Source organism: Haliotis asinina, chromosome 7 (genome assembly GCF_037392515.1).
Source record: "Haliotis asinina isolate JCU_RB_2024 chromosome 7, JCU_Hal_asi_v2, whole genome shotgun sequence".
Classification (NCBI taxonomy): Eukaryota; Metazoa; Mollusca; class Gastropoda; order Lepetellida; family Haliotidae; genus Haliotis; species Haliotis asinina.
This window is the reverse complement of record NC_090286.1, coordinates 5,441,526-5,466,458: the sequence shown is the minus strand read 5'-3', so window position 1 is coordinate 5,466,458 and position 24,933 is coordinate 5,441,526. Positions and strand designations below refer to the sequence as shown.

Sequence of the window (24,933 nt, the reverse complement as noted above, 5' to 3'; positions counted from 1 at the left end):
CTGCCCCACCTACCCACTGACCCACACTGCGCTATCATATGCGGGCAGACTGGCTGTGGTAAGACCGTTTTCGTGTTGGATATGTTGGAGGGTTACTACAAGGATGTGTTCGATAACATCGTTATCATGTGCCCTACTCTGAGCATGAATAAAACGTACGCGCGACCTTGGGTGATGACGGACCCGGACGTACACAAAATCGATCCTGGAACACGCCTGCAGGACTGGTTGAAAGCTCTTCACGAGAAATTTAAAGGGGAACCGACGCTGTTTATACTGGACGACTGCAGCGCTAATCGCGAGATAACAAAAAAGAGAGACATGCTATCGTACCTGGCCTTCTCCGGCCGGCATGCAAATCACAGCGTCTGGGTGCTAACGCAGAAGTTCAACTCGGTGTTGAAAGACCTCAGGGAGCAGACGCGATGGGTGGCCTTATTTCACTGCAAGGATAGGGATTCGTTTGAGGAGTGTTTGAGAGAGAACGATGTGATGAGTAAATTAGAACGGGAACGGGTGAAGAAACAGCTCGCTGAAACTAAACACGCTAAGCTCGTTCTAAAAACCGACCAACCAGTAGCATATATAGTTTGCTAAGCAAAGCTAAGCAAAGCTAAGCAAAGCTAAGCAAATGCTAAGCATAGCTATGATATTTGAAGTATTTGTCGTGTGCAACTTAACTTTCATTTCTCTGTGTTTTGCCTGTATCGGGTATTATATAGTTAAAACTAAATCTTACTTGTTATATTATAAGATGGAGTGTGAGGAATTGCTCGAACAATTGTCGCCCGCAGGCCCCACTGATGACAAGCGAGAGAAACTGGTGGCATTGGCTGTTGGCGGCAAAGCCAAACATTACTTTGGAGACTACACCCCGGATAAAATTCACAAAATGTCAGCCGAAGAAATCGATAAGCTGTACGCTAGATACGAGTCCCGGCTCGGAGCAGAAATGACAAAGACAATAGGATCGGCTATGACCCAGATATACACCGGTATTGTGTCACATTTCCTTCCCATTCCACCAGAGCGCCGACTTTACCTGTGGGAGGACCTCGAGAAAGACCCTTTTATCGAACACGCCGTGAGCTCTATCAGCTGCGGGCTGTACCACAAATATGGTATGTTGTTGGCTCCAGTGACGGCGGCGATTATCACGGCAAAACATTGTCAATTTGAGAGAAAGAATAATAATAATAGTATAGATGGATGCTGCACAGGAGGAGACCCCAGTGGATTCACAGGAACCAGTGACGGTGGAGACCCCAGTGGTGGTACCCCCAACAGTAACCAGACAGAAGAATCCTAAGAGAGTAGCTGCCGGTAAAAAACGGTGGTGTAACCAACATAAAGTGACTAACCCAACCCGACTGTTGTTGGCTGTAGGCGTAACTGCTGCCGTGGTTATAACATGGTTATACACCTCCCACAGTGAGCCACAACCCAACAGTGAGAACAGTGAGGGTATGGGGGTATCCCCCATGGTAGACCCGCATATCATGTTATAATTTTAATATTTTATATCATATACATAATGTCTGAGGGGAAAACGTTCGTCAACGACGCATACCACGCCACAGTGGTAGCTAGTCTAGCAGTAGGGTACGCTCGGTTGACTAAAATGGTGCTTAAACAACCAACTATCAAGCTAGATTTCAACCTGCAGGATATGGGTATGCTCATAATGAACCTTGGTATGGCGATGGCCACAAAAGACATCCTAGTAAAACAAGGAATAATACCTGATAATATAATGAAATAAATATAGGGATGGCCACGATAGCTATGATGGTCGGTGGGGCGTTAGTGAATGCCCTGGCATTTTCCGGGAGCAATTACCTCTTCTCGAAACTACGAGATGATCACGCGGCTGAAATACAGGAAGAAAGGAAGCGACACGATCTCGCTACTGAGAAATTACAAAGAGCACAGGCTGAGTACGCTAAAAAACGCCTCCAGAGGATCGATTTTATTAACGAACAACTCACGCGTGAAAACCATGCCGTTCAAACATTCAACGATGTCGATGAAGCAATGAAAGAATACTACCTACTAACTGGTAAACAATTGGAACCGCTCAATAAACCCACACTCGCTCAGTACTACACACCATCCAAGGGACAAATGAATCGTGAACTGGGCTTCATAGTGTTGGGTATAGCAGCTACTGCGTTGGTTGCTAAGCAATTAAACTAAAATACCTATATAAGTAAACATGAGACCCGCTCCATACCGATGCGAATATATACTTATGGGGAAGACCGAGGCCTGTGGTAGGAAATGCAGGAATCAGGGGTTCTGTTGTTTCCATATGGGAAGTCCTAACTACACGTGTTCTGTGTGTGGTATCGGGGTTAAAGGGCACTACTGTTTATGTAAAGCTCACGGAGCGAACGTAGTCAGACATCAACTCATATACGAGAATAAAAAAGACTACATAAAAGAACGTAGGCGACTGCTCAAGATAAAATCCAATTAGAGATTGGTTCTCTTAGGTGTAAACATGTCTTGAATATGGAAGCCTATCTTACGGTAAAACAATTAAAAGCTATAGCAAAACAGCTTGGATGCCGGCGTTATTCAAACCTGGGGAGAGCCGGGTTAATTGAATTGTTATCAAATAACCAAACACTGATCGATGCCTACATAGATTCACACAAGCTGTTGGAAGACTTACGAGAATTGTGGCCAACAAATCGAGTTTGGTTAATAAGTGATTACAAGAAATAAAATATTTTTTATCAAGAGTGGAGGAGTTACCTCCCCTTACTGTGAACCAATTAGACATTAGTTCTCTTAGGTGTAAACACAATGACTACTGTGCGCGAGCTCAAGAGGGTCGCAAAGCAGAGAGGTGTTATCGGGTATTCTAGAATGCGGAAGCCAGCATTGTTGAGATTACTAGGTTTAGAAGTCCCTCCTACAGTAAAACAGTTAAAAGCTCAAGCGAAACAGCTTGGATACACGGGTTATTCAAAACTGGGGAAAGCCGGATTAACCGCATTGTTATCACATACCCCAGTAGCACGTCCAACTGTAAAACAACTGAAAGCCGAGGCACACGATTTGGGTTTAGGCGGGTATTCTCGTATGAGAAAACCACAGCTTGTAGAATTATTACGACAGAATAGAGCTATTGACCTACAGTTTGTGCGCACTGAGCACGCCGTAGGCAATTATTTGAGAGGTTGGCGCATGCACATTGATAGAAACATAGACATTACAGATATTAAGCCTCTGATAGCTGATAAGGTCAACCAGGAACTAAATAATCTAGGAAGTATCAAGTTTCAGATCACAGTGAAAATGTCACTCGATAAACAGGTTGGGAGTACCACTGAGTATGTTCAACCTTACTTCCGAGGTAAACAAGAGGTCGTCACACATGCAGAGACCATTGACACATCAATCGATAATAGTTTTCAGCAGATACGAGAATACCTAGAACGCTACACACACATGGGGTCCGGGTGGGCTGTAGATAAAATCGATAATGTCTATCTAGATATAGCTAAATACGTGCCGTTCAGAGGTGGGTCATACCTAGCCTTGCCTCCCTACTATAAGAACAAACAAGCCATAGTAAACGTTAAGAATAGAGGAAACGATTGCTTGAGGTTATCTATCAGGTCAGCCTTATTTCCAGCTGCCACTAATCCGAACAGGCCTTCTAATTATCCACAGGACGATGGGCTCAACTGGGATGGTATAGATGAACCCACCCCAATATCCCAGATCACTAAAGTAGAAAAACAGAATAATCTGGCTATAAATGTCTTTGGGCACGAAGGTAATACAACAATAATACACAGGGTCAGCCCGGTGAAGGATTGTCAAGTTATTAATTTATTCATGATTCAAAAAGGTGAAACGTATCACTACACGTGGATAAAACATCTCAGCCGGTTGTTGCACGACCAGTCGAAACACGTTGGGGAAAAACACTTTTGTGTACGATGCCTACACTGTTTCAGTCGGGCCGATTTATTAGAATCCCACCTGGAGGATTGCCAAGGTGTTGGGCAGACGGCCATACGAGTCGAAATGCCTAAGGAAGGTGAAAATATCCTAAAATTCGACAATCACAAGAATCAAATGTCTGTGCCTTATATTATATACGCCGACTTCGAAGCCTTAATTGTAGGGGAATCATCCACTAGTGGGAGTTTCACACACAAAACACAAGAGCATAAAGCCTGTTCGTTTGGATACATTGTCGTCCGTTGTGACGGGGAAACGAAAGCTCCGGTAGTGTATAGGGGTCCTGACGCGGCTGAAAGGTTTCTAAAGTGCTTGCAGGAGGAAGAAAAAATTATTAGGAATGCATTGTATAAAATCGCTCCCATGCGTATGACCAGAGCCGACAAGATAGCTCACACCAGTAGCACTAACTGTCATGTGTGCGACTCGCCACTTAACGGTGATTCGGTGAGAGATCACTGCCACATAACTGGTAAGTATAGAGGCGCCGCTCACAACGCGTGCAACCTCAAGCTTAAAATCAATCCTAAGACAATAAACATTCCCGTTGTCTTTCACAACTTGAGAGGATACGACTCTCACTTGATCATGCAGGCCATCGCGAAAATCGATGGTAATATAACGTGCATCCCCAACAACATGGAGAGATACATCTCCTTCAGCTTAAACGGACTTAGGTTCATTGACTCGTTTCAATTCCTCCTGTCGTCACTCGACAGTCTGGTCAAGGCCAACAATACCTTCCCTATCACAGATCGATACACAGACGCCGAGACTAGACACCTGCTCATGAGGAAGGGCGTATACCCATATGAGTACATGGATAGCTGGGCTAAGTTCACAGAGACCAGACTACCTCCTATCGACTGCTTTTATAGCAAGCTGAATGAGGCGTCCGTCTCACGAGACGATTACTCGCACGCGATTAACGTATGGAATAAACTTGGTTGTAAGAACCTTGGCGATTATCACGACCTGTACTTGAGGACAGATGTACTGCTGTTAGCCGACGTGTTTGAAACGTTCAGGCGGACCTGTTTAAAGCAGTATAAACTCGACCCCGCATGGTATTACACCAGCCCAGGTCTGTCGTGGGACGCCTTGCTTAAAAAGACAGGAGTTAATTTAGAATTGCTCACAGATTACGACATGCACCTATTCATTGAGAAAGGCTTGCGAGGTGGGATTTCCATGGTATCCAAACGATACGCGAAAGCAAATAATCAATACGTGAAAGGTTACGATCCTAACAAACCAACCAATCACATTCTCTACCTCGACGCAAATAACCTGTACGGCTGGGCCATGAGCCAGTATCTACCTACAGGAGGATTCGAATGGGTACCAAACGTTGATGTTATGAGCATTGCATCAGATTCGAACAAAGGGTATATCCTCGAAGTTGACTTAGAGTATCCCAAGGAATTACACACATCGCACAACAGCTATCCCCTTGCGCCCGAACGTATGAAGGTTAACACAGACTGGATGTCTGAGTACCAACATAACTTGTCAGGTGGTCGTGTGGCGGACGTTGAGAAACTCGTGCCTAACTTAATGAATAAGACCAAGTACATAGTTCACTATCGCAACCTACAGCTGTACCTGTCATTGGGTATGAGGCTGACCAAAATACACAGGGTGCTCATGTTCGACCAGAGCCCATGGATGGAGCCCTACATCAGAATGAACACAGACCTACGAAAAAAAGCCACCAGTGATTTTGAGAAAAATCTCTACAAGCTCATGAACAACTCGGTGTTTGGTAAGACTATGGAAAACCTGAGGAAACGCGTAACCGTGAAACTGGTTAGATCTAGTGAGGAAGACAAGCTCAGGAAATTGATAGCCAGTCCGGCATTCAACCGTAATAAAATATTCACAGATGACCTAGTTGCCATACACATGAAGAAAAGCCACATAAAATTCAACCGACCTGTTTACGTTGGGATGAGTATCCTCGATTTATCCAAACACCTGATGTACGACTTTTACTACAACGAGCTCAAGAAACAGTACGGCGACAGGTCTGAAGTGCTGTACACTGACACGGATTCCCTGCTGATGGAGATTCGAACCGAGGACGTGTACGAGGATATGAAAAAACACATCGATTTATACGACACCAGCGACTACCCTAAGACCCATACCCTACACAGTACGGTAAATAAAAAGGTCCTAGGTAAGATGAAGGACGAGTGTGCTGGCACGCCAATAGCTGAGTACATAGGTTTGAGACCTAAGATGTACTCCATATTGAAAGCCGACAATAGTGAGATCCGAAAAGCTAAAGGGGTTAAGAAGTATGTGGTGAAACAACACATCAAACACACCAGATTCAAGGAGGCCCTGTTCAAAACCCGTACCTTTAGGCATAAGATGAACACGCTTAGAAGTGATGGACATAAGATATACGGACTGACTATAAACAAGACGTCCCTATCGCCTATGGACACGAAACGTTGGATAGCTATTGATGGTATAAACACATACGCGTATGGACATGAAAAAATTTGAGGCTATTTATTACAGCCCGCGTGGATATTGGAAAGGAGCTAGCGCAGTAGATAAGCTAGCTAAAATGGCGCGAGTATCACCAGAGAAAGCCAAAGCGTGGCTTGAAAAACAAGCCCTGTGGCAGATCTATTTGCCGGCGCCACGCTACGTACCTAGAAGGAGTTTCGGAATTAACATACCTAATAGTATTCACCAGGCAGACCTACTGTTCCTACCTCATGATAAGAGGTACAAGTATGCCTTAACCGTAGTGGACGTAGCCAGTCGTTACAAGGAAGCCGAACCCTTGACCACGAAAGATTCGGCCAAAGTAGCCAAAGGATTAGAACGCATATACAAACGCAGCCCGCTGACTTGGCCAACAGAGCTGCAAGTTGATCCAGGACGGGAGTTCATGGGTTCCGTTTCACAACTGCTAGCCAAACACGATACAAAGGTCAGACGTGGCACGGCCGGAGCCCATCGCAGCCAAGCTATAGTTGAGAGATTTAATAGGACTTTGGCTGAGCGCTTGTTCGGTCATCAATATGCTAGGGAAATGACAACCACTGGAAAACGATCGACCGAATGGGTAGCGAGGTTACCCGAGGTGGTGTCGGCAATCAACCATGAAGTAACCCGGCTCACTGGTAAGAAACCGGCAGACGCTATCAAACTAAAATCAGTGTTAGCAGAGTCGTCTGCTCCATTGCGTGGAAAGGAGAAACAGATACCAGATAGGGCCTTAGTTAGGTATCTATACCAGCCGGGGGAACACGAGGGCGATAGCCGTAAGCGAGCCACCGATCCTATATGGTCAGTCAAAACTTACAACATAGATAAAGTGGATATGAAAGCCGACGAACCTAACTTGTACTACTTGAGGGGTGGGCCGGGTAGGGGGTTTGTAAGAGAAGAATTATTGATCGTACCGTACGGCACAGTGTTACCGCCTGCCAAGTCACGGTAAACGTGATGGCGTGGCTTTGTAGTAGGGGCAATAATAGCAAGAGCTAATGGTCCCACCAAAGCCTCATTTAGTAAATGAGGCTTTTTAGAGGGGTTTTTGAAAAGTGTTTTCGGACTATCATTCCCTATACTACTGGATCTGTTACAAGACCCAATTATTTACTGACTGCCGCCATATAGCTGGAATATTGCTGAGTGTGGCGTAAAACTAAACTTACTCACTCAGTCATCTATGTCATTTTTACTACGGTGTACTACTTATTATCATGTTAACTCTGGACCATTCACTTTTGTCACAAACAACCTATTGTTGCTACAAGAGGGTCATAAAAGGTTGTCCAGGAATACTGCAGTATTTGACAACCAAACAGAACAATAATGCATGCTGAAAATAATACTGTCATAACTATTTTGGCGATGATCATTATACTCTGTCAGTGCTGTTACAAAACCACATGCAAACCTTGTCATTCTCAATGTGCAAGACCTTTTAATAATGAGAATAATACGCAAATAATAAGTACATCTGAAACTGGTGTTAAAACACATTAACAAATATGACAGAAAAAAATAAGGGAACACTAGTCTTATGCTTTTATGGATCTTTCAAAAGCGGTGTATTGCACAGCTTGCAAAGAAGTCGTTACTTTTTTCCAGATTTCTTCGCAAGCTGTGCAATACAAGGCTATTGAAGAAACCCAGAATAAGGAACACTTTTGCTTTCCTGTGATCTCTTTTTTCACCTCAGTATATATGACCTTGGTTACACTGCATCTGCCATTTATCATATTCATTTTCAAACTGATTACTTCGACAATTCATTTGAGAGACAGCTTGACTTGATATTTAACAAATTCATACTAATCAATCACTGACATTATGAATCAAACAACCCATCTAAAACTGATAGTGATATATTTAATCCACGCATACGTCTGGATATTAATTCAGACAATTCACCATACATCCATAGTGAGTGAGTTTAGCTTTATGCCACACTCAGAAATATTCCAGCTATGTGAATATCTAAAAGCAATCATAGCACTAACAGTAACATGATCGTAACTCCCATACATTTGCAGAAACTTATGATGGTCATAGCACTATGATCGCTTTGAGGAACAGGGCAGTGATAATGTCAGTAACTGCAAGGACAATCCTGCAACAGCTGTACATGATCAGCATCATCACCTTTAGATTTCTAACACAGTAATATTCAGTATTCAGATATGCTGGAATTCACATGAACTACTAAGCCACCACTTTTAGTTATAGGTCATTGATATCCTGACACAGCTTCTGTTCTTATCCAGGCCAGTAAAGATCAAAGTTACAATTGGTCCTCAGAAACCCATGCTTGTTGTAAGAGACAGCTAATGGGATCGGGTGGTCTGGCTTGCTGACTTGGTTGACACATGTCAGTGTATCCTATTGCGTAGATCGATGCTTGTGCTGTTGATCACTGGATTATGTGGTTCAGATTCGTCTACTTACAGACTGCCACCATATAGCTGAAACATTGCCGGGTACAGCATAAAATTAAACTCAACAACAAATCAACAAACCAACCAACCAATCCTGTCTCATTCCTTCCTCATTTCAGTCGGAGAGAGATAACCACAGCACGTTCATTCAATATCTAGCTACAATAAACTAATTACTAATATTCTCACATCATCGACATTTTGTTTTGATATGTTTCTTTGGTTTTCCCAATATTTTGGACCTACTTCAGTAGAGTGACATATTGTAAAAGACTAATCTGCTCAAATAATGTTTCAGCAGACTTGGATGAGTTCCTGCACTACCAGAACTTCAAATGCATACCTTCAGAACAGTGATACAGACAGAATAACAAACAGGCGTGTGTGGGTGTGCATCCAAAGCTGCATATGTATTTTGAATCTAAGATGAATGAGTGTCTAGGAAATACTAAATGTAAGTTTCTGAAAATTATGCACACAGGTGAAATTCGCTGTTTATAATGCCAAAGTTTGCGTAAATTCTCCACATTTTTGTCAACGTTTGACTATTTAAAGTACTCTTTTAGCGTTTTCATTCATGTCATCCAATAACTTGAACAACTATCTGTGACTGTAGCATATCTTGTTCAATTATTTTCACAGATCACACTTTTAGACACGTTTTTGTGTGACAAACAGAATTTCTCTGTCTGTGATCTGGCAGTCATGCGAATAAGTGACCCCCTCTCAGGTAGTCACCTGTACATGGGAGACCATCTCGCATACACAATATGTCCTCTACTGATAAGCCTGTGATAGCATCTTCTTTATCACTAGTTATGCAGGCTCCACGGCAACAGAGTAGGTTCATGTGTCATGTGTATGTGTGGTGCCACCTCTCTATTCAAACAAACATCATAAAAAAATAAATACACAGCCAAATAAAAAAAATGTTGTAGTTCCAATGACACCTCTTGAAAATTTACGTACGTAGCACTTGTTCTGTTCTGTTTTCACATGTTTTAAAAGTAAACTATCAACTAATAAGTTACAGTGTGCAAATGTTTATTCAATCAAGCTTGCGGCCATTATGCCAACTTTCTCTATCAGAATGAATGATGTCTGTCTGTGCTAGGAAAAAACAATGGTATACGAAAGCTCATTTTATTCCTAATGTTTATAAAAATGTCGGGACAAAAATTCTAGGGTATGTTTTCATGTTAACCATTATTAATATATCGACATTGCTAGAGTAATGGTGAACTTCCAAGCATATCTGAAACTTTCAAAAGTGTTTATATAATAAAAGATATATCTTACACTACATTACAGCTTGGGCTGGCTATCAAGGTAGAAAAAATTCATCAATAATCATGAACTAAATATTGTCTGATTAGTGATAAAAATTTGAAAGAAAAATCATGACATTTCACCCCACTGGCCAGTGGTGACATATTTATGCATTGACTTCAGAGAAAACGGCATCCTGTACATAATTTAACAGCAGTCCAGAAATAGAGATGGAGCTGCAAATTAGGACTATATTTTGGAAAAATTGTTTATGTATATTATTCCTGACATAATTTACATATCAATAATCACTAATAATTCTTCCAATTGGCAACATTTCCAAATATCAACTTTTAAGCCAGCCCTACTTAGCAGTGTCCCCAAACTGGGTAAAAAATCCATCTGAAATAAAACTGATGGAATAGAACATATTTGTAATGCTTCCTAACATACTGTTAAATGTGAATCGCATCCACCAGTAAGTACACAAATGTCTAGAAACTGTCTTACAAAATGTACATAATTCCTCCTATCAGTTCTTCAAATAACTGTAAACCATGAAGATGTGGGTCAGAACCAGACATGACCTGACATGACCAGACACGGCGGGTATTCTGATCGTCATGTAGACTGAGTATGGTTGTATGCCACTTTTAGCAATACTCCAGCAATACTATGGTACCAAACACCAGAAATGGGCTTCACATGTTGTACCCATTAGGGAATCAAACCTAAGTCTACAGCATGATAAGACAACTTCCTGGCTACCCCACAGACCCTTGACATCAGTGAATAAACACAGTGAACATGGTTGAAGATCTTACTTTCTTGAAAACTATCAATATCAAGAACAGAGTATACAATGAATTTTGATTTAATAGCATATTATTGTAAAGTCCCTGGCTGATAACTACATAATACAATATAATAGACTCGGTGAACAGCTGTCGTGTGTAAGTGTAATGAGGAGGAAACAACACACTGGGAACATGGTCACAGCTGCTGCTACTCAGCAGGTACTTCTCTAATCCATCATTCTGCCTGGTGCGTTTCACGTCATTCTCACACAAGCTAAACAGTGGCAATAAGAGATCATGGGTGGAGGTCAATAGATTCACCTGGTTCACCTGGATGACTTACTAAGGACAGTAAATCCATAAAGATCAGTGTTCAGCAAAGGGCTGCAACGATTCACCCAGACCTCGATTTGATTCAGTTTTTGATATTTGACCCTTGGTTTTATCATTTTTAATTAGATTTCTTCATTTAAGTGAAAACATCAGATTTGTTTTAACTTTCAGAGACAGCTTTCCACGTGGGAAATCTATTGTCAACTTGGCAATGCCTGCTAAGAACAATTTTAACCGGATAATTAGCCCAGTGTTAACCAATCACAATTTTGCTTTATTTCAACACTTGAAACTGATCAAGTCATCAAGTCAGAGTTAAAAAATAGGTTCTGGCTATCGGCAAATATTTCAAGTAGGTGCCAGTATTCAAATATCAAATCTAAATAGTACGAACGGTTATCAAAAAATTGAAACTAAGGTGTCAGATTTCATTTTCACTGAATCAAACTGAATTGTAGCAGTCGTATTCAGAAACCCATGCTTGTCGTAACAGGTGACTGACAGGATCAGATGGTCAGGTTCAGGTTTGCCAATCTTGTTGATGCATGTCTTTTTATCCAAATTATGTAGATCATGAATGACTAAGTTTTAGTCTTACGCTGCTTTTTAGAACATTCCAGCAATATCACAGCAGGAGACAGCAGAAATGGAGTTGAAACATTGTTCCCACATGGGGAATGGAACCCAGGTCTTCAGTGTGATGAGTGAACACTTTCACCAGTAGGCTTGCAGATCAATGCTTATGATGTCAATCAGTCACTGGGCTGTCTGATCCAGACTGTACTATTTGAAGGCTGCCATGGTGTAGCTGGAATGTTGCTAAGGTACCCAGTACAGATTTACAATTCAAATAAACATACACCACAAAAAAATCACCTTTGAGCTAAACAAATATATCAGATCTCATTAGTCAAATGGTAGCATAACCTGGGAGCTTTGACCAACCATTGAAATGACTATTAAGAACTTAAGCCAATCACAACGAACGCACAAAGCTGCTTTCTGGGGTTTACAATACAAGTTTCAAACTGGTGATATATCCCAGACTACACTTTGAAAAAAATCAATCCAAAATCTGAAAGACTTGAACAAAAGAAACATCTGGAATATCGACAGGAAGGACGATAATAAATGACAGGACTTCCAAGTGGTTTAGGAAAGTCTCCTCAATTTCCAATGTTACCCCACTGACATGACTGAAGCAAGAGAACATTGAGTCCAAAACCCTGTACCCGGTAACCATGGTAACAGTCAGCTGGGACTCTCTACATGGATTCTCCCAGAAAAGAAGATTTTGATCGATTCTTTACTTTGCTGTTATGTGATGCTTGAATTTAAAGACGAAAGGTTGATTTGAGACAACCTGTCATTGAATTTCTTCAGGGCTATAAGATATGATTCTTAAGTATAAGCAGTGACAAAGTGGGTGAGTGAGTTTGGTTTCTTGTCACCTCTAGTAATATTCCTGCAATTTCATGGTGGGTGACATTAGAAAGTAGGCTTCAAATAAAGAAAAACTTGGGGGAATGGAATCCGAGCCTTTGGTAGCAATGTTTATGATGTTAGTTACTGAATGTCAATATATCCAGCAGCGATATTCCAGCTTTGTCAGAGTAATGTTAGTATGGGCCAGACAATCCCATGATTGAAATGACAATGATTTACTCCACAAGATATGTCGGAAAAATGTAGATGCAGATACTAGTGTCAATCAGCTCTGAGCTGAGGTTTGGGTGCAGAACATGTCCGCCTAACTTTATCCAATGTTCTCCATGTCTCACTGGAGTGAAGTGAATGAGTGAGTGAGTTTAGTTTACACTGTACCTACATCTACATTTATTTTGTTGTTCTTTATTGACAATTGGTTTCCTTCCTTCTATTGTCATCACATTATCACCACTATCCACTGTTGTTAAAACCCTCCATGTATATCTTTATTTTGTTTTCACTTAATTTCTGTTGATGTATACAAGTCTGTTCTGTGTTGTAGTACTTCACTCGGTACTATATGGATCTATAATGAAGCATCGCATCAAATATAATAAAACAGTTGTCATCCACACTGCATCTTACTTTCTTGGTGCACAGGCTTGCTGACTTAGTAAATGTACCACATCATATTAAAATTCTGCATACATTTGCTCATGATGTCCACCACTGGAATATCTTGCCGAGACATAATTATTCAAAGACTGAATATACTAGTGAGCTTGACCTGTTAAGTACGTCTGGCACTCAAAAAAAGAAAGGTTACTTATGGTTAAGCCGAGAGCCAGATGGGGTTCTACAGTCATGTCTTGACTGTACGACCCCATTACCTCGGCTTATTATGGGCTCATTATGTTGGCAGACCATCCATAGGAATTCTGTGGAATATGGGAATATGACTTATTTGTATTGGGTTCTTTATGCTGAAGATGCAATTAACATATTTACCTGTATGTGCATAAGATACTGAACTTTTCCATATACTGACATACGAAGACACTGATGACAAAAACTTGCCCATGGCCAATGGCAAAATCATTGTGAAGTAATAACGTCTTGATATTTCTGTCACACTTGGTACATCCATTGTTGAGATGATTGGACCTAGGAGAATAGCGGCAGTTGATAGTTGCACCATTGTGATTGTCATAGGATACGGGAATTCTGATAATATTATTTTTCCAATAATATTGTCAGTGGTGCTGCACAAATACCATAAAATGCACACTACCACAATTTTGGCAGCGTCATAAAACACACTGGCCTTGTTAACCTCCTTCATTTTGACTAGATCCCCCAACTTGATCGATGAACTTCTTAATTGTTATGTTATCATTTCAGTCTGAAGCGTCTCTGTCACCTCGCTGACACTTCTAAAACATATGTTTTCATTCCGGCAAGTACACGTTGCGTCCTAGGTGGCGCTGTCAAATGATTCAGCGGCAAATGGATATTTACCGGTTTATGAAATAAGGGGTATTTTATTGTGGACTCTATATATTACCCAATGATGATGCATGTTTTCCTTTACAAAAGTAGATATAACGACATATTATACGTAATTAATTTTAAAATTCATTTTAAAAGTACAAAATTCAGCCCGGGCCTACAACATGTCAGCCTCCTTTAAGTGTACCCTAATATCGATGTTTACTTACTCGCAAGTTATTAGATCACGACACGCGCAAGGTCTTCCACATTTTTGTGGTAATTGATCATTATTTTTGTATGTAGTCGTTGGTAGCATAATTAAAAATTTGTGTTTTGTGATTTTAGGTACGACATTGTAATGATACACGTCATTTCTCTCTCCAGACATCACCGCAAGAGCTGATACCATGTGATGCGAAAATCAACATTTTTCAAATCTGTGCTGTTGCTTTCTCTTCTTTTTATCTTCCTGCAATATTTCAGCTTTAAAAACATCTACAGCGTGGTAAGTTATCCCCCAGTTGCTAAACACTTATGCATTTGGGCAGGGATAATCTACACCAGGGATAGGGCACTCCCTTGCTTTCTTTACCATTTGTATTAATTAACATGTGCCTCGTCATGCTCCAACGCACTCAGTGACTTGGCTCGTTCCCGGCGCTACTTCAGCTGTGTTTAGCATAACTTCAGCCAGTTTGTTGTATCAGTTGGAATTTTACAATGAAAGAATGACTGAATTATATTAAGAATTAAGAGCAAGAATTATATGTGAATGAATGAAAGAAATAAAGAAAAGAATAAAGAAAGAAGTACATATGCGAATGAATAAAAGAATAAATGATACACTGTGGCCTTCCTTTCCAAAACACGTTAAAGAACGCAAAAGTATCACTAGAGCATGTGTTAACATAAGCTGTCCTTTTAGAAAAATCTACTTTGAGACCTTTTTGTTTACATTAATAATTAATTCAGATGTCTTTTTGCATTTGTTGAATGGCATGGACATTAACAAAATGTTAACTGACACTTGTCACACACCCCTCCAAAACAGAAAGTGTAAAACTGTCACAAAGCATTGTACACACCTTTCCCGTTTTGTCAAATAACTAGATCAACAAGAAAGAAATTATGGAACTATAACCCTCAAGCATCACAAGCATCAATGGTGGATCAGATCAAATCGACGATATGTCATATTTTACACACACCTCAAATACACCCAAACAATTTTTTAAAGTCATAAAACTATCACTATTACTTGCAAATACCTATCAACTAAAGGCATGTTTCCCCTCTAAAGATTGAATGAATGTGCAAAAGAGGTTTTATGGGCACAATTTAGTCAGTCTTCGTGGTGAATCGAGAAAGGAAGCCAGTGAGCTATGGCATACCAACTACTGTCCTACCACTGACACTAAGAACAATTATTTGACTTGAACTGAAGTGACAAAATAGTTAACTTATCTTCTACATGTAGGATTTCAGTTGTCACAACACTCAGTGAATTTAATCAGCTGTTGAAAATAGATCAGGCTCAATCTTAAATACTGTGTTGCCGCCATATTGAATACTGGTTACGTAATGACCTGTGGCATACATTCAGGGACTTTTAGAGGAGTTTCTTCTCCCTTTCTGTATAGTCTCCTTGATTTGGGTAACGATTATGGTTACCTTATAATACATGGTTTGGTTTGCTGGTTGCGCTGAAGACTGCTTTCGTTTCCACACATGGACTAAATAAACCAGAAAAATGTGTGTAAAGCCTACCTCAGTCTTGGTGATCTTAATGAAGATCAATTTCCATCAACCAATACTTTTGTACTTATTTTTAGAATTTATGTCAAATTTTGATAATATCAGAATAAATATCAGAAAATGTTTTACCATGGTAACATCCTGTCTGTATACATGGCATATCTGTTTATCATCTAGGGTTCAACGGGGAGGAATGGAAAGTACCCTGGCTTACAATCAGCAGATATACTGGTAAGCCCACTATGATTGTACTTATTTATCACGGATTCTAAATGAAGTTGATTTTACTTTTCCTTTTCTAATATCTGTCCCTTTCACCGGTCATCATGCAGTTGGTCATTTGTCATTGCTTATTTTTGTCCGTGGAATACAAGTCTTGTCTTCAAAGCCATGGTATTATAACAGTAATCATGATCATATTTAGAGTTACCATGGTACCGTTATAACAGTTACTGTTATAACATTGGGAATGGAATATCAACGGATGAGCAGATCTAGATAAATACTTATAGTCATGACTGAGGTCAGGTGCATTGAGGAAAACTGAGAGTGAAAAAGTGAGTCAACTTCCAGGTACTAGGAATGAGGTGCCATCACAAGATGACAGTACAAACAACTGTATGAAGTTGGATATAGATTAAAAAAGTGTACATGTCTGTTTTTGAAAATTATGTATCAACAAACAGACTAAATCTATGCAACAGTATTTTTAGTAAATAACTGCATTATCACAAACAGAGGAGAGTAAAGCCCCTGGTACAACAGCTTCTAGGATCCCAATCAAAATCATTGTGCATTCTTTTCCTGTTATCATAATTGTCATGATCTTTGTTTGCATGACATATCCATTTGTTTCCAGCAGCGCACAAAGAATAGTGACACCATTATATCATGTACGTATTTGATCATATATTTTATTTTAAACATAGTTTGTTGTGAATAAATGTTTACTTCAAGTTATTTTTAATTTAAACAGGACCTGGTCAACACATTCACCAGCAGGTGTCACAATCAAAATATTCGGATATTTGTCATCGAGCCAGAGGTGCTCAGATCCCTGTTGACTGTCAGTGAGTCTGAATCTCGTCTTCTCTGCGTCCATCTTTGCTCAGCCGGTGATGTCATCTCACTCGGGACATTTGGGGATGAATGGGAGAAAAAGGTATGTTTGTATTTCAAAATGAATTTGTTTAATGGCTTGACAAATAATTTCACAAAGGAACCAGAGCAACTTATGTTTATGATTCATATATCATTGAATTGTGATATTCAACTCAACAATGTTTCATTGCAGGGTGCCCTTTTACGGGAACTTCGTGACCATGACCTTGACCTAATTGAGGAGACCTCTCCTGACCCCCGTGTGCTGTCTTTGGAGAGACTGACTGTACCCAGCATTCCAACCCATTACCTCATCCACCCGTCAGGTAGAATTCGACCACTGATCCACCTGGTGGTGTTCTACAAAAGGGCAGACAACTTCTTATGGCACAGCCACCTAAATCTCTCAAATAAGACCAGTGCTCTCCTTCTTGATGGACAAAGTTTAACGTTTGGAAAGAGTGCTGGAGCATATGACAGGTATATGTCCACGAGTTTGTACAGGGCCTGATCCACACAGTGATTCCTTGCAGCGTAAAACTAAACTCCCCATTATTACACACTGTCATGACAATACAGATAACTCTCATGTCAAACTGGGTTCATATGAATAACAAACATGAAATTCTGCTAAGAATCACTCATTAAAGTCTTAATTCATTTTTGTCAGTAGTGACTTTTCTGAGAAGTTGATTTGCAAATATATGTTGCCTTCAGGACCTGGCTGAGGGGGCAGCCCTTGGACCAAGGTATCTCAACCGCTTTTCTCTCTTGGGTTTGGACCCGTGAAGGTCCAGGTTAGAATATCAGACTTCAGTAACGCATGCCTATCGTGAGAGGCAACCAACAGAATCAGGTGGACAGGCTCGCTGACTTGGTTGACACATGTCATCAGTTGGCAGTTGCACAGATCGAGGCTCATGTTGTTGATCACTGAATTGTTTGGTCCAGCTTTGATTATTTACAGGTAGCCGCTATATAGCTGGAATATTGTTGAGTGCAGCGTGAAACTAAACTCTTTCACTAACTTTTGGGTTTGAAAGATCTTAATGATCATAAATTCATAAATTCCCTCTGTGGGGTAGTGGCTAGTTGTCTGCTTTCTGATTAAAAGACATTTGTTGCTATTCATCATCTTCATCTTAGGGTTTGGCATTAAGGGAACAAAACTAGGATTGTCGGTTTAGACTTTCTGTTTCTGAGTTGCATATCTGTATTAAACTCTGGTATGGTATGTCATTGATCAAGCACAATAACACTGGCATTATTCTAGACTAGTATATCAGCTACACACACACAAGATGTATGTGCGTGCATGTCATCATGTGAGTCAGGAACCCAGTAAAGATCTGCATCAGAATTAGTCTTCAGCAATGTCAAAAGTGGCGACTAACGAGATCAGGTAGTCATGTTCACAGTCTTGTTGGACACATGTCATGACATCCCATTTGCATAGATCGATGTTGTTGACCACTGGATTGTCTGACACTGACCTGAGTCCAGTTATCTCAAAGATGTAGAATGAGATGTTAAACATCGTATTACCTCACTTCTTCATCTTCATTTGCATGTTAATCTGTAATAAAAATCTTCTGAAGATTAAAGTCTGTTTACTAGTCGTCCATCTCTTTCAGTTTTTGGGTGGTGGGGTAATGTAGTGGTTAAAATGTTAGCTCATCACACAAAAAACCTAGGTTCAATTCCCTACATAAGTACATTGTGTGAAACCCATTTTTGGTGACCCCTGCCATGATATAACTGGAATATTGCTAAAAAGGCTGTAAAACTAAAACTCACTCACTCATTCACTCTTTCAGATTCCCTGTGCATGGCAACAGGGTTGATGGCATATGGCTCCACTTTCCCCACACAATCAAAGAGTTCCTGGCACAGATTTCTCATGCCAAGTTTATTGAGTGTGACTATCACAGAGCACACACATTCCTCAGCAAGTATCCCGAGGACAGTAGTGAAGATGCCAAACAGTTTATGCGGAAAGGGAGACAACTCTTGTCCCGAGGAAAAGAAATTCTTGATGACCTTGGTGTGGATTTCTGGCTCAGCAGTGGCACATGTCTAGGTGAGGCTGTTGTTTCCTCGGTTACGACATTTAAAAACAATGCAAAATAATGTTCTTATTATTTTTATTTATCTTTTTTACATCTGACAGTTTTTAGTTCCTGTTTTCCTTGGTACTCTAGGGTCTTTTGCAAGAAAACTTTGCTTGACAACAGCTCTTATTATTTTGCCACAGAAATAAATTTGTCTGCAGCAGACAATTTGCATTTAAGACAGTACAATTATTGAATGATTTTAATGATTATTGACCAGATGCTAATGAAATCAGCAGTCATCATGGTGGTGGCAAGAGGCTCACACACTGCTGAAACTAGTTTTATGATATTGATGGGTTTAGATAGAATTTATTTTGTAGATACTTGATTTGTGGTATCAGAAATACAATTGTCATGATTATCATGATGATACGACTGAAAAACTGTGCAGAGTTAAGCACGTCCACGGTCCATGGTCCATGGTCCATGTTGAGTTATCTGGTTTGTGGGTCAGTGAGGAGGTATTTCTAGGACTTGCTTCTTTATTAAGACTTCAGGCAAACCTCCATACATGGTCATACCCATAGTGATAGGGAACTATCCTCCTCATTCCACAAACATGTTTTGGCCCGTAAATTCACTGTTGTGCTCACACTTTTGCAGGCTGGTACAGACAGTGCGGAATAATTACTTATAGTAAAGACATAGACTTTGGAGTATGGATCAAGAACTATCAAGAAGACATTGTCACAGCTTTTGAAGGAAGAGGGTTTTCTCTGAAACATGTCTTTGGAAAGGTGAGCAGTCAGAGACATAATGTGTACCTGAAGTGTTGTATCTCAGTTCTTTCTCTTGTGTGCCAGATGGCCTACCATCTCTTGTGTGCCAGATGGCCCACCATCTCTTGTGTGCCAGATGGCCTACCATCTCTTGTGTGCCAGATGGCCTACCATCTCTTGTGTGAAAGATGGTGTATCATCTCTTGTGTGCCAGATTGCCTACCATCTCTTGTGTGCCAGATGGCCTACCATCTCTTGTGTGCCAGATGGCCTACCACCTCTTATGTGCCAGATGGCCTACCATGGTCTACCATCTCTTGTGTGCCAGATGGCCCACCATCTCTTGTGTGCCAGATGGCCCACCATCTCTTGTGTGAAAGATGGTGTATCATCTCTTGTGTGCCAGATGGCCTACCATCTCTTGTGTGCCAGATGGCCTACCATCTCTTGTGTGCCAGATGGCCTACCATCTCTTGTGTGAAAGATGGTGTATCATCTCTTGTGTGAAAGATGGTGTATCATCTCTTGTGTGCCAGATGGCCTACCATCTCTTGTGAGAAAGATGGTGTATCATCTCTTGTGTGCCAGATTGCCTACCATCTCTTGTGAGAAAGATCGTGTATCATCTCTTGTGTGAAAGATAGTGTATCATCTCTTGTGTGCCAGATTGTCTACCATCTCTTGTGTGCCAGATGGCCTACCATCTCTTGTGTGCAACATGGTGTATCATCTCTTGTGTGCCAGATGGCCTACCATCTCTTGTGTGAAAGATGGTGTATCATCTCTTGTGTGCCAGATTGCCTATCATCTCTCGTGTGAAAGATGGTGTATCATCTCTTGTGTGCAACATGGTGTATCATCTCTTGTGTGCCAGATGGCCTACTGTCTGTTGAATGCGAGATGGCCTACTTCTCTTCTGTGATACCAATTCATTGCAACTAGGCCTCATGAAGAGTCATAAAATCCCATCCTTCCATCTGTTAGACACATCACATCATGTTTTTCCAGGTTTGGATGTTATGGTCTTTTTACCACCTCAACACATTCTCATGTCAACTCATAACATGCTATTGTTACACATGGCAATTACCTATCAACATGTACATACACTGATTGAATATGTATTGATATTTGACTGTGTGCACCTCAGGAATCTGACAGCTATGAGCTGTCTTTCAAAGCTGGAGACATCAAGGTCGATCTGTTCTTCTTCTATGAGGAAGATACGTACATGTGGAATGGTGGGACAGATGTCTTGACTGGCCAGAAATATAAGTGAGTGTTGACAGAAATATAAGTAAGCCTTAATAGAAATATATGTAAGTCTTGCCAGAAATATATGTAAGTGTTGACAGAAATATACATAAGTGTTGACAGAAATATACATAAATGTTGTGTTGACAGAAATATACATAAGTGTTGACAGAAATATACATAAGTGTTGACAGAAATATACATAAGTGTTGACAGAAATAGGGGGGGATGAGGTAGTCTGGTGGTTAAAGCATTCATTTGTCATGTTGAAGATCTGGGTTTGATTGCCCACATGGGAAGAAGACCCATGAAGGTCCCGGGGTTGAATAGGTCTTTAGCAACCCATGCTTGCCATAAAAGGCGACTATGCTTGTCATAAGAGGCGACTAACGGGATCAGGTGATCAGTCTCGCTGACTTGGTTGACACATGTCATCGGTTCCCAATTGCGCAGATCGATGCTCATGATGTTGATCACTGGAATGTCTGGTCCAGACTCAATTATTTACAGACCGCCAGCATATAGGTGGGATATTGCATAAAACTAAATTCACTCACTCATTCACTCACTCCCACATGGGAACGGTGTATGAAACCCATTGTCACAGTAATATGTTAAAAATGTTTCAGATGGAAGTAGAAGGAATGCAGAAAGTAAAATGCTTTTGTGGTTTGTGTTTTGGTTTGTGTGTGCTTGTACACTTACATCTTAACTTTGTTGAGACTGCATTTGAAAAATGACTTTCACTCTGATACTCCTGTTCCACAAGTCCACGGATGAAATCCCCTACGTAAACTGTCATTTCTGAGTTGTCGATGAGCAGGAATCAATGAAATGGCTGAAGAATTATTTTTTCAGGTATTTTTTCCCCAAGTTTGATGTGTGCTGGACAGAGTTTCTTGGTCTGCGTGTTCGTGTCCCATGCCCCTCTCTGCCCTATATTACGGCCAACTACGGCCAGAACTGGAACTCCCCGGTGAAGAAGTGGGATTGGATGAAGAGCCCTGCCAATGTGAAGGAGAACGGGATGTGGCCCAAAGGAGAATGGGACAGAGTGATGCAGGTGTATGAATGAGTGTCTGAGACTGTGATACCGTTAGACCTAAGACTGATGTTGAGTTTAGTTAAATACCCTGACGAGGTCAGGCGAAGTTGCATTGTTCTCCCAGCCTAAAGGTAATGTTTTAAGTCTAAACTTGTAATTTTGATATTGTTGATTTACAATGGATAGCTCAATACAAAGGGTCTTTTGAAAACATGATGCCTTTTAGAAAGTGGTCAGATGTAACAAATGTTAGCTCTGGGATTACATCTTTTCAATAATATATACGTTCTGGTTCTTTTAGAGGTTGACTCTTCTATATTGAATTTTAAAAAAACCTCAAAAAACAGAGTACTAGAATTTGTACTTCACTAAGAAATTGTAATTCCAAATAACATTTGTTATAAAAGGTCTTTTGCCCAAATGCCTTACAGTCTTTTAGTAAGAAATTCTTACGTACTGTTGATATATTTTCATCATTTAGTAAAATCTGTGATGTCTGGGGATATATACATATTTAAATGACAACTATACAGATTTTGTTAATGTAAAGGTTTAAGCAAAGTTTAAAAGTCACTACACAATGATCTGGTTCAAGGATACAATGTCGTGATGAGGATGAACATTATATACTTATATTCTGTCTAGAATGTTTCTGTGAGATACAAAATACCTGACTTTGGCTTGCTGCTTCTGCATATTACAGGGGATGGTCATGTAAACATTTGTTTATGGTTTTGTCAACATAATATTGTCTAGTGTGTGGTGTAAATAAACACAAAATTGTTAATTTGAAGGTTGTTCTTTTTCCTGATTGTGAAATACAAGTCACTTATTTCATTGGACAGCCTGCATGGTGCACTGGATCGGGCTTCTGTTCAGAACTGAAGGTCACGGGGACTACACTATACTAGTGGTCCTATACTTGGGGTCCTAATTCCGTGCACATGATATTGATCACTGGATTGTTTGATCCATACTTGATTATTTTCAGACCAACGCCATATGGCTGGAATGTTGCTGAGTGCAGCCTTAAACAACAAACCAACCAACCACCTTCTTTCTGAGTAGGGTATCCATGTTAGACTGAGCTTGACATCTCAGCAGGTTTGAGAAGTGGAAAACATTTGAACCAGTACAAACAATGTTAAGTGTGGATTCCAAAGTTCAATCTAAAAAGTCAAACAGGAATCTGTCCATTAAAAAAATAGCCGTGAAACCAAAAGCCACTGAAATTATGTGATAAAACAACTGTATTTAAAATTGGACTAAGTTCACAAATCAATACACAAGTATCCCTATCGCAGTACAAAATTGTCAGGGAGTACTACATCAAAGGTGAGACCTGTGAACATCCAGGGTAGAACAGGCCTTCAGCAACAAAGGTTTGCCACAAACGGTGACTATGCTTGTCGCAAAAGGTGACTAAGGATCTGGGGGTCAGGCTCAGTGGCTTGTTTGACACGTGATTGGTTCCCAGAACTTTGCGCAGGTCGATGCTAATGCTGTTGATCACTGGATTGTCTGATCCAGACTCAATTATTTACAGACCACCGATATATAGCTGGAATACTGCTGACTGTGGCGTAAAACTAAACCCACTCACTCACGACAGCAAGAGCAGTGTCTTGTGGTAATAAAGGCAGTGCTGATAAAATTCACCTCTCAGAGACTGGAATCTAGTAGTTAGCCATAAGTGAGTCATCATCAGTGAATTTCCTATATGCATTCTAATAATTCCTTGTACGTTTATAAAAGCTTGCAAGAAAAAGTTTCATAAATTGTCGGTCCAATTGCTTTCAATACTATCAACCAGCTGGGAAACCATCCACAGGCAAACTGTAGCGCAAATGGGGTTGCGCAGCATAGAGAATATGACAAGTCTTCTTATATGCGAGCGAAGCTTCGGCGCAACCATATTTGAGCTACAGTTTGCCTGTGAATCATTTCAGCTACATACATATTAATTCCACTCAATTTTCCGGTGATTATTACGAAAACTGCAACTATTTACACAATATATATTAGACATACCAATCAGATTAACATGGCTGTCTTATGAGATAGATTAAAATTAAGTTGTACGTATGATGCTTAATCAGGTGTCATTCGATAACTAATCAAATGAAAGATGAAAGAAAGAATATCAAAGTGTTACAGAGATTTGGTATACCTCATCACAGTGACGTAGAACGTTCTAGAAGGTATGACGTCATTGAGCAGGTAGGCATTCAAAGATCCCAACAACACCGATGTCATTCAATCTTTAGTTGCCGAAGAGAACATACGGATCTTGTGCTCTTCACTCTACTGGTTCTCTTGGCTGTAAACCACGAAGACAGAAAAATGGACATGACTTGTATTGAAGAAAAAAAGAAGCGGAGCTGCTCTGTGACACTGCCCCACCTATTTTGTGGATTGTCACATCTAGGATGCCGACTATACTTGTTCCAGTTTAGAAGACCTTTACGATATACCTGACACGTGCAGGGTAAATATTTTTAGAAATCCATCGGTTCTATAAAAAAAATTGGTCTTATTTCATCTTTTCGTTTGTATGTTTTCAGACAGGAGATAACTGCAGACTTGAAATAGAACATGCAAAACGGTCTTCTGTTAATGAATGCCATATTTATGTTACATGTGGGGTTTTTAGACTTCTTTTCAGGTTTTACCGTGGAATAATTGATTTTGCCCCAA

General features: G+C 40.4%; 2 protein-coding genes across 3 annotated transcripts in view; one reads left to right on the top strand and one right to left on the bottom strand.

Annotated features, from left to right (window-relative positions):
• The window catches only part of LOC137291345 (solute carrier family 35 member E1 homolog), a 31,933-nt gene extending 17,675 nt beyond the window's left edge, over positions 1-14,258 (bottom strand). Inside the window, exon 1 of the mRNA XM_067822654.1 lies at positions 13,766-14,258. Coding sequence (XP_067678755.1) covers positions 13,766-14,099 — 334 coding nt within the window. The 5' untranslated portion in view covers positions 14,100-14,258. The remainder of the gene's footprint in view (positions 1-13,765) is intronic.
• Positions 14,259-14,405: 147 nt separating this feature from the next.
• On the top strand, positions 14,406-23,029 carry LOC137291341 (ribitol-5-phosphate transferase FKTN-like). 2 transcript variants are annotated; one of them, XM_067822648.1, is made up of 9 exons: positions 14,406-14,524; positions 14,633-14,753; positions 16,181-16,234; positions 16,980-17,165; positions 17,298-17,584; positions 18,922-19,184; positions 19,822-19,955; positions 21,088-21,212; positions 22,050-23,029. In XM_067822648.1, exons 2-9 carry the CDS (start codon positions 14,661-14,663, stop codon positions 22,264-22,266), a joined length of 1,359 nt encoding a protein of 452 aa, XP_067678749.1. In that variant the 5' UTR covers positions 14,406-14,524; positions 14,633-14,660; the 3' UTR covers positions 22,267-23,029. The 2 variants fall into 2 exon arrangements, with proteins under 2 accessions (XP_067678749.1, XP_067678750.1); XM_067822649.1 differs by having other exon boundaries at positions 14,426-14,543.
• The last annotated feature ends 1,904 nt before the right edge of the window (positions 23,030-24,933 follow it).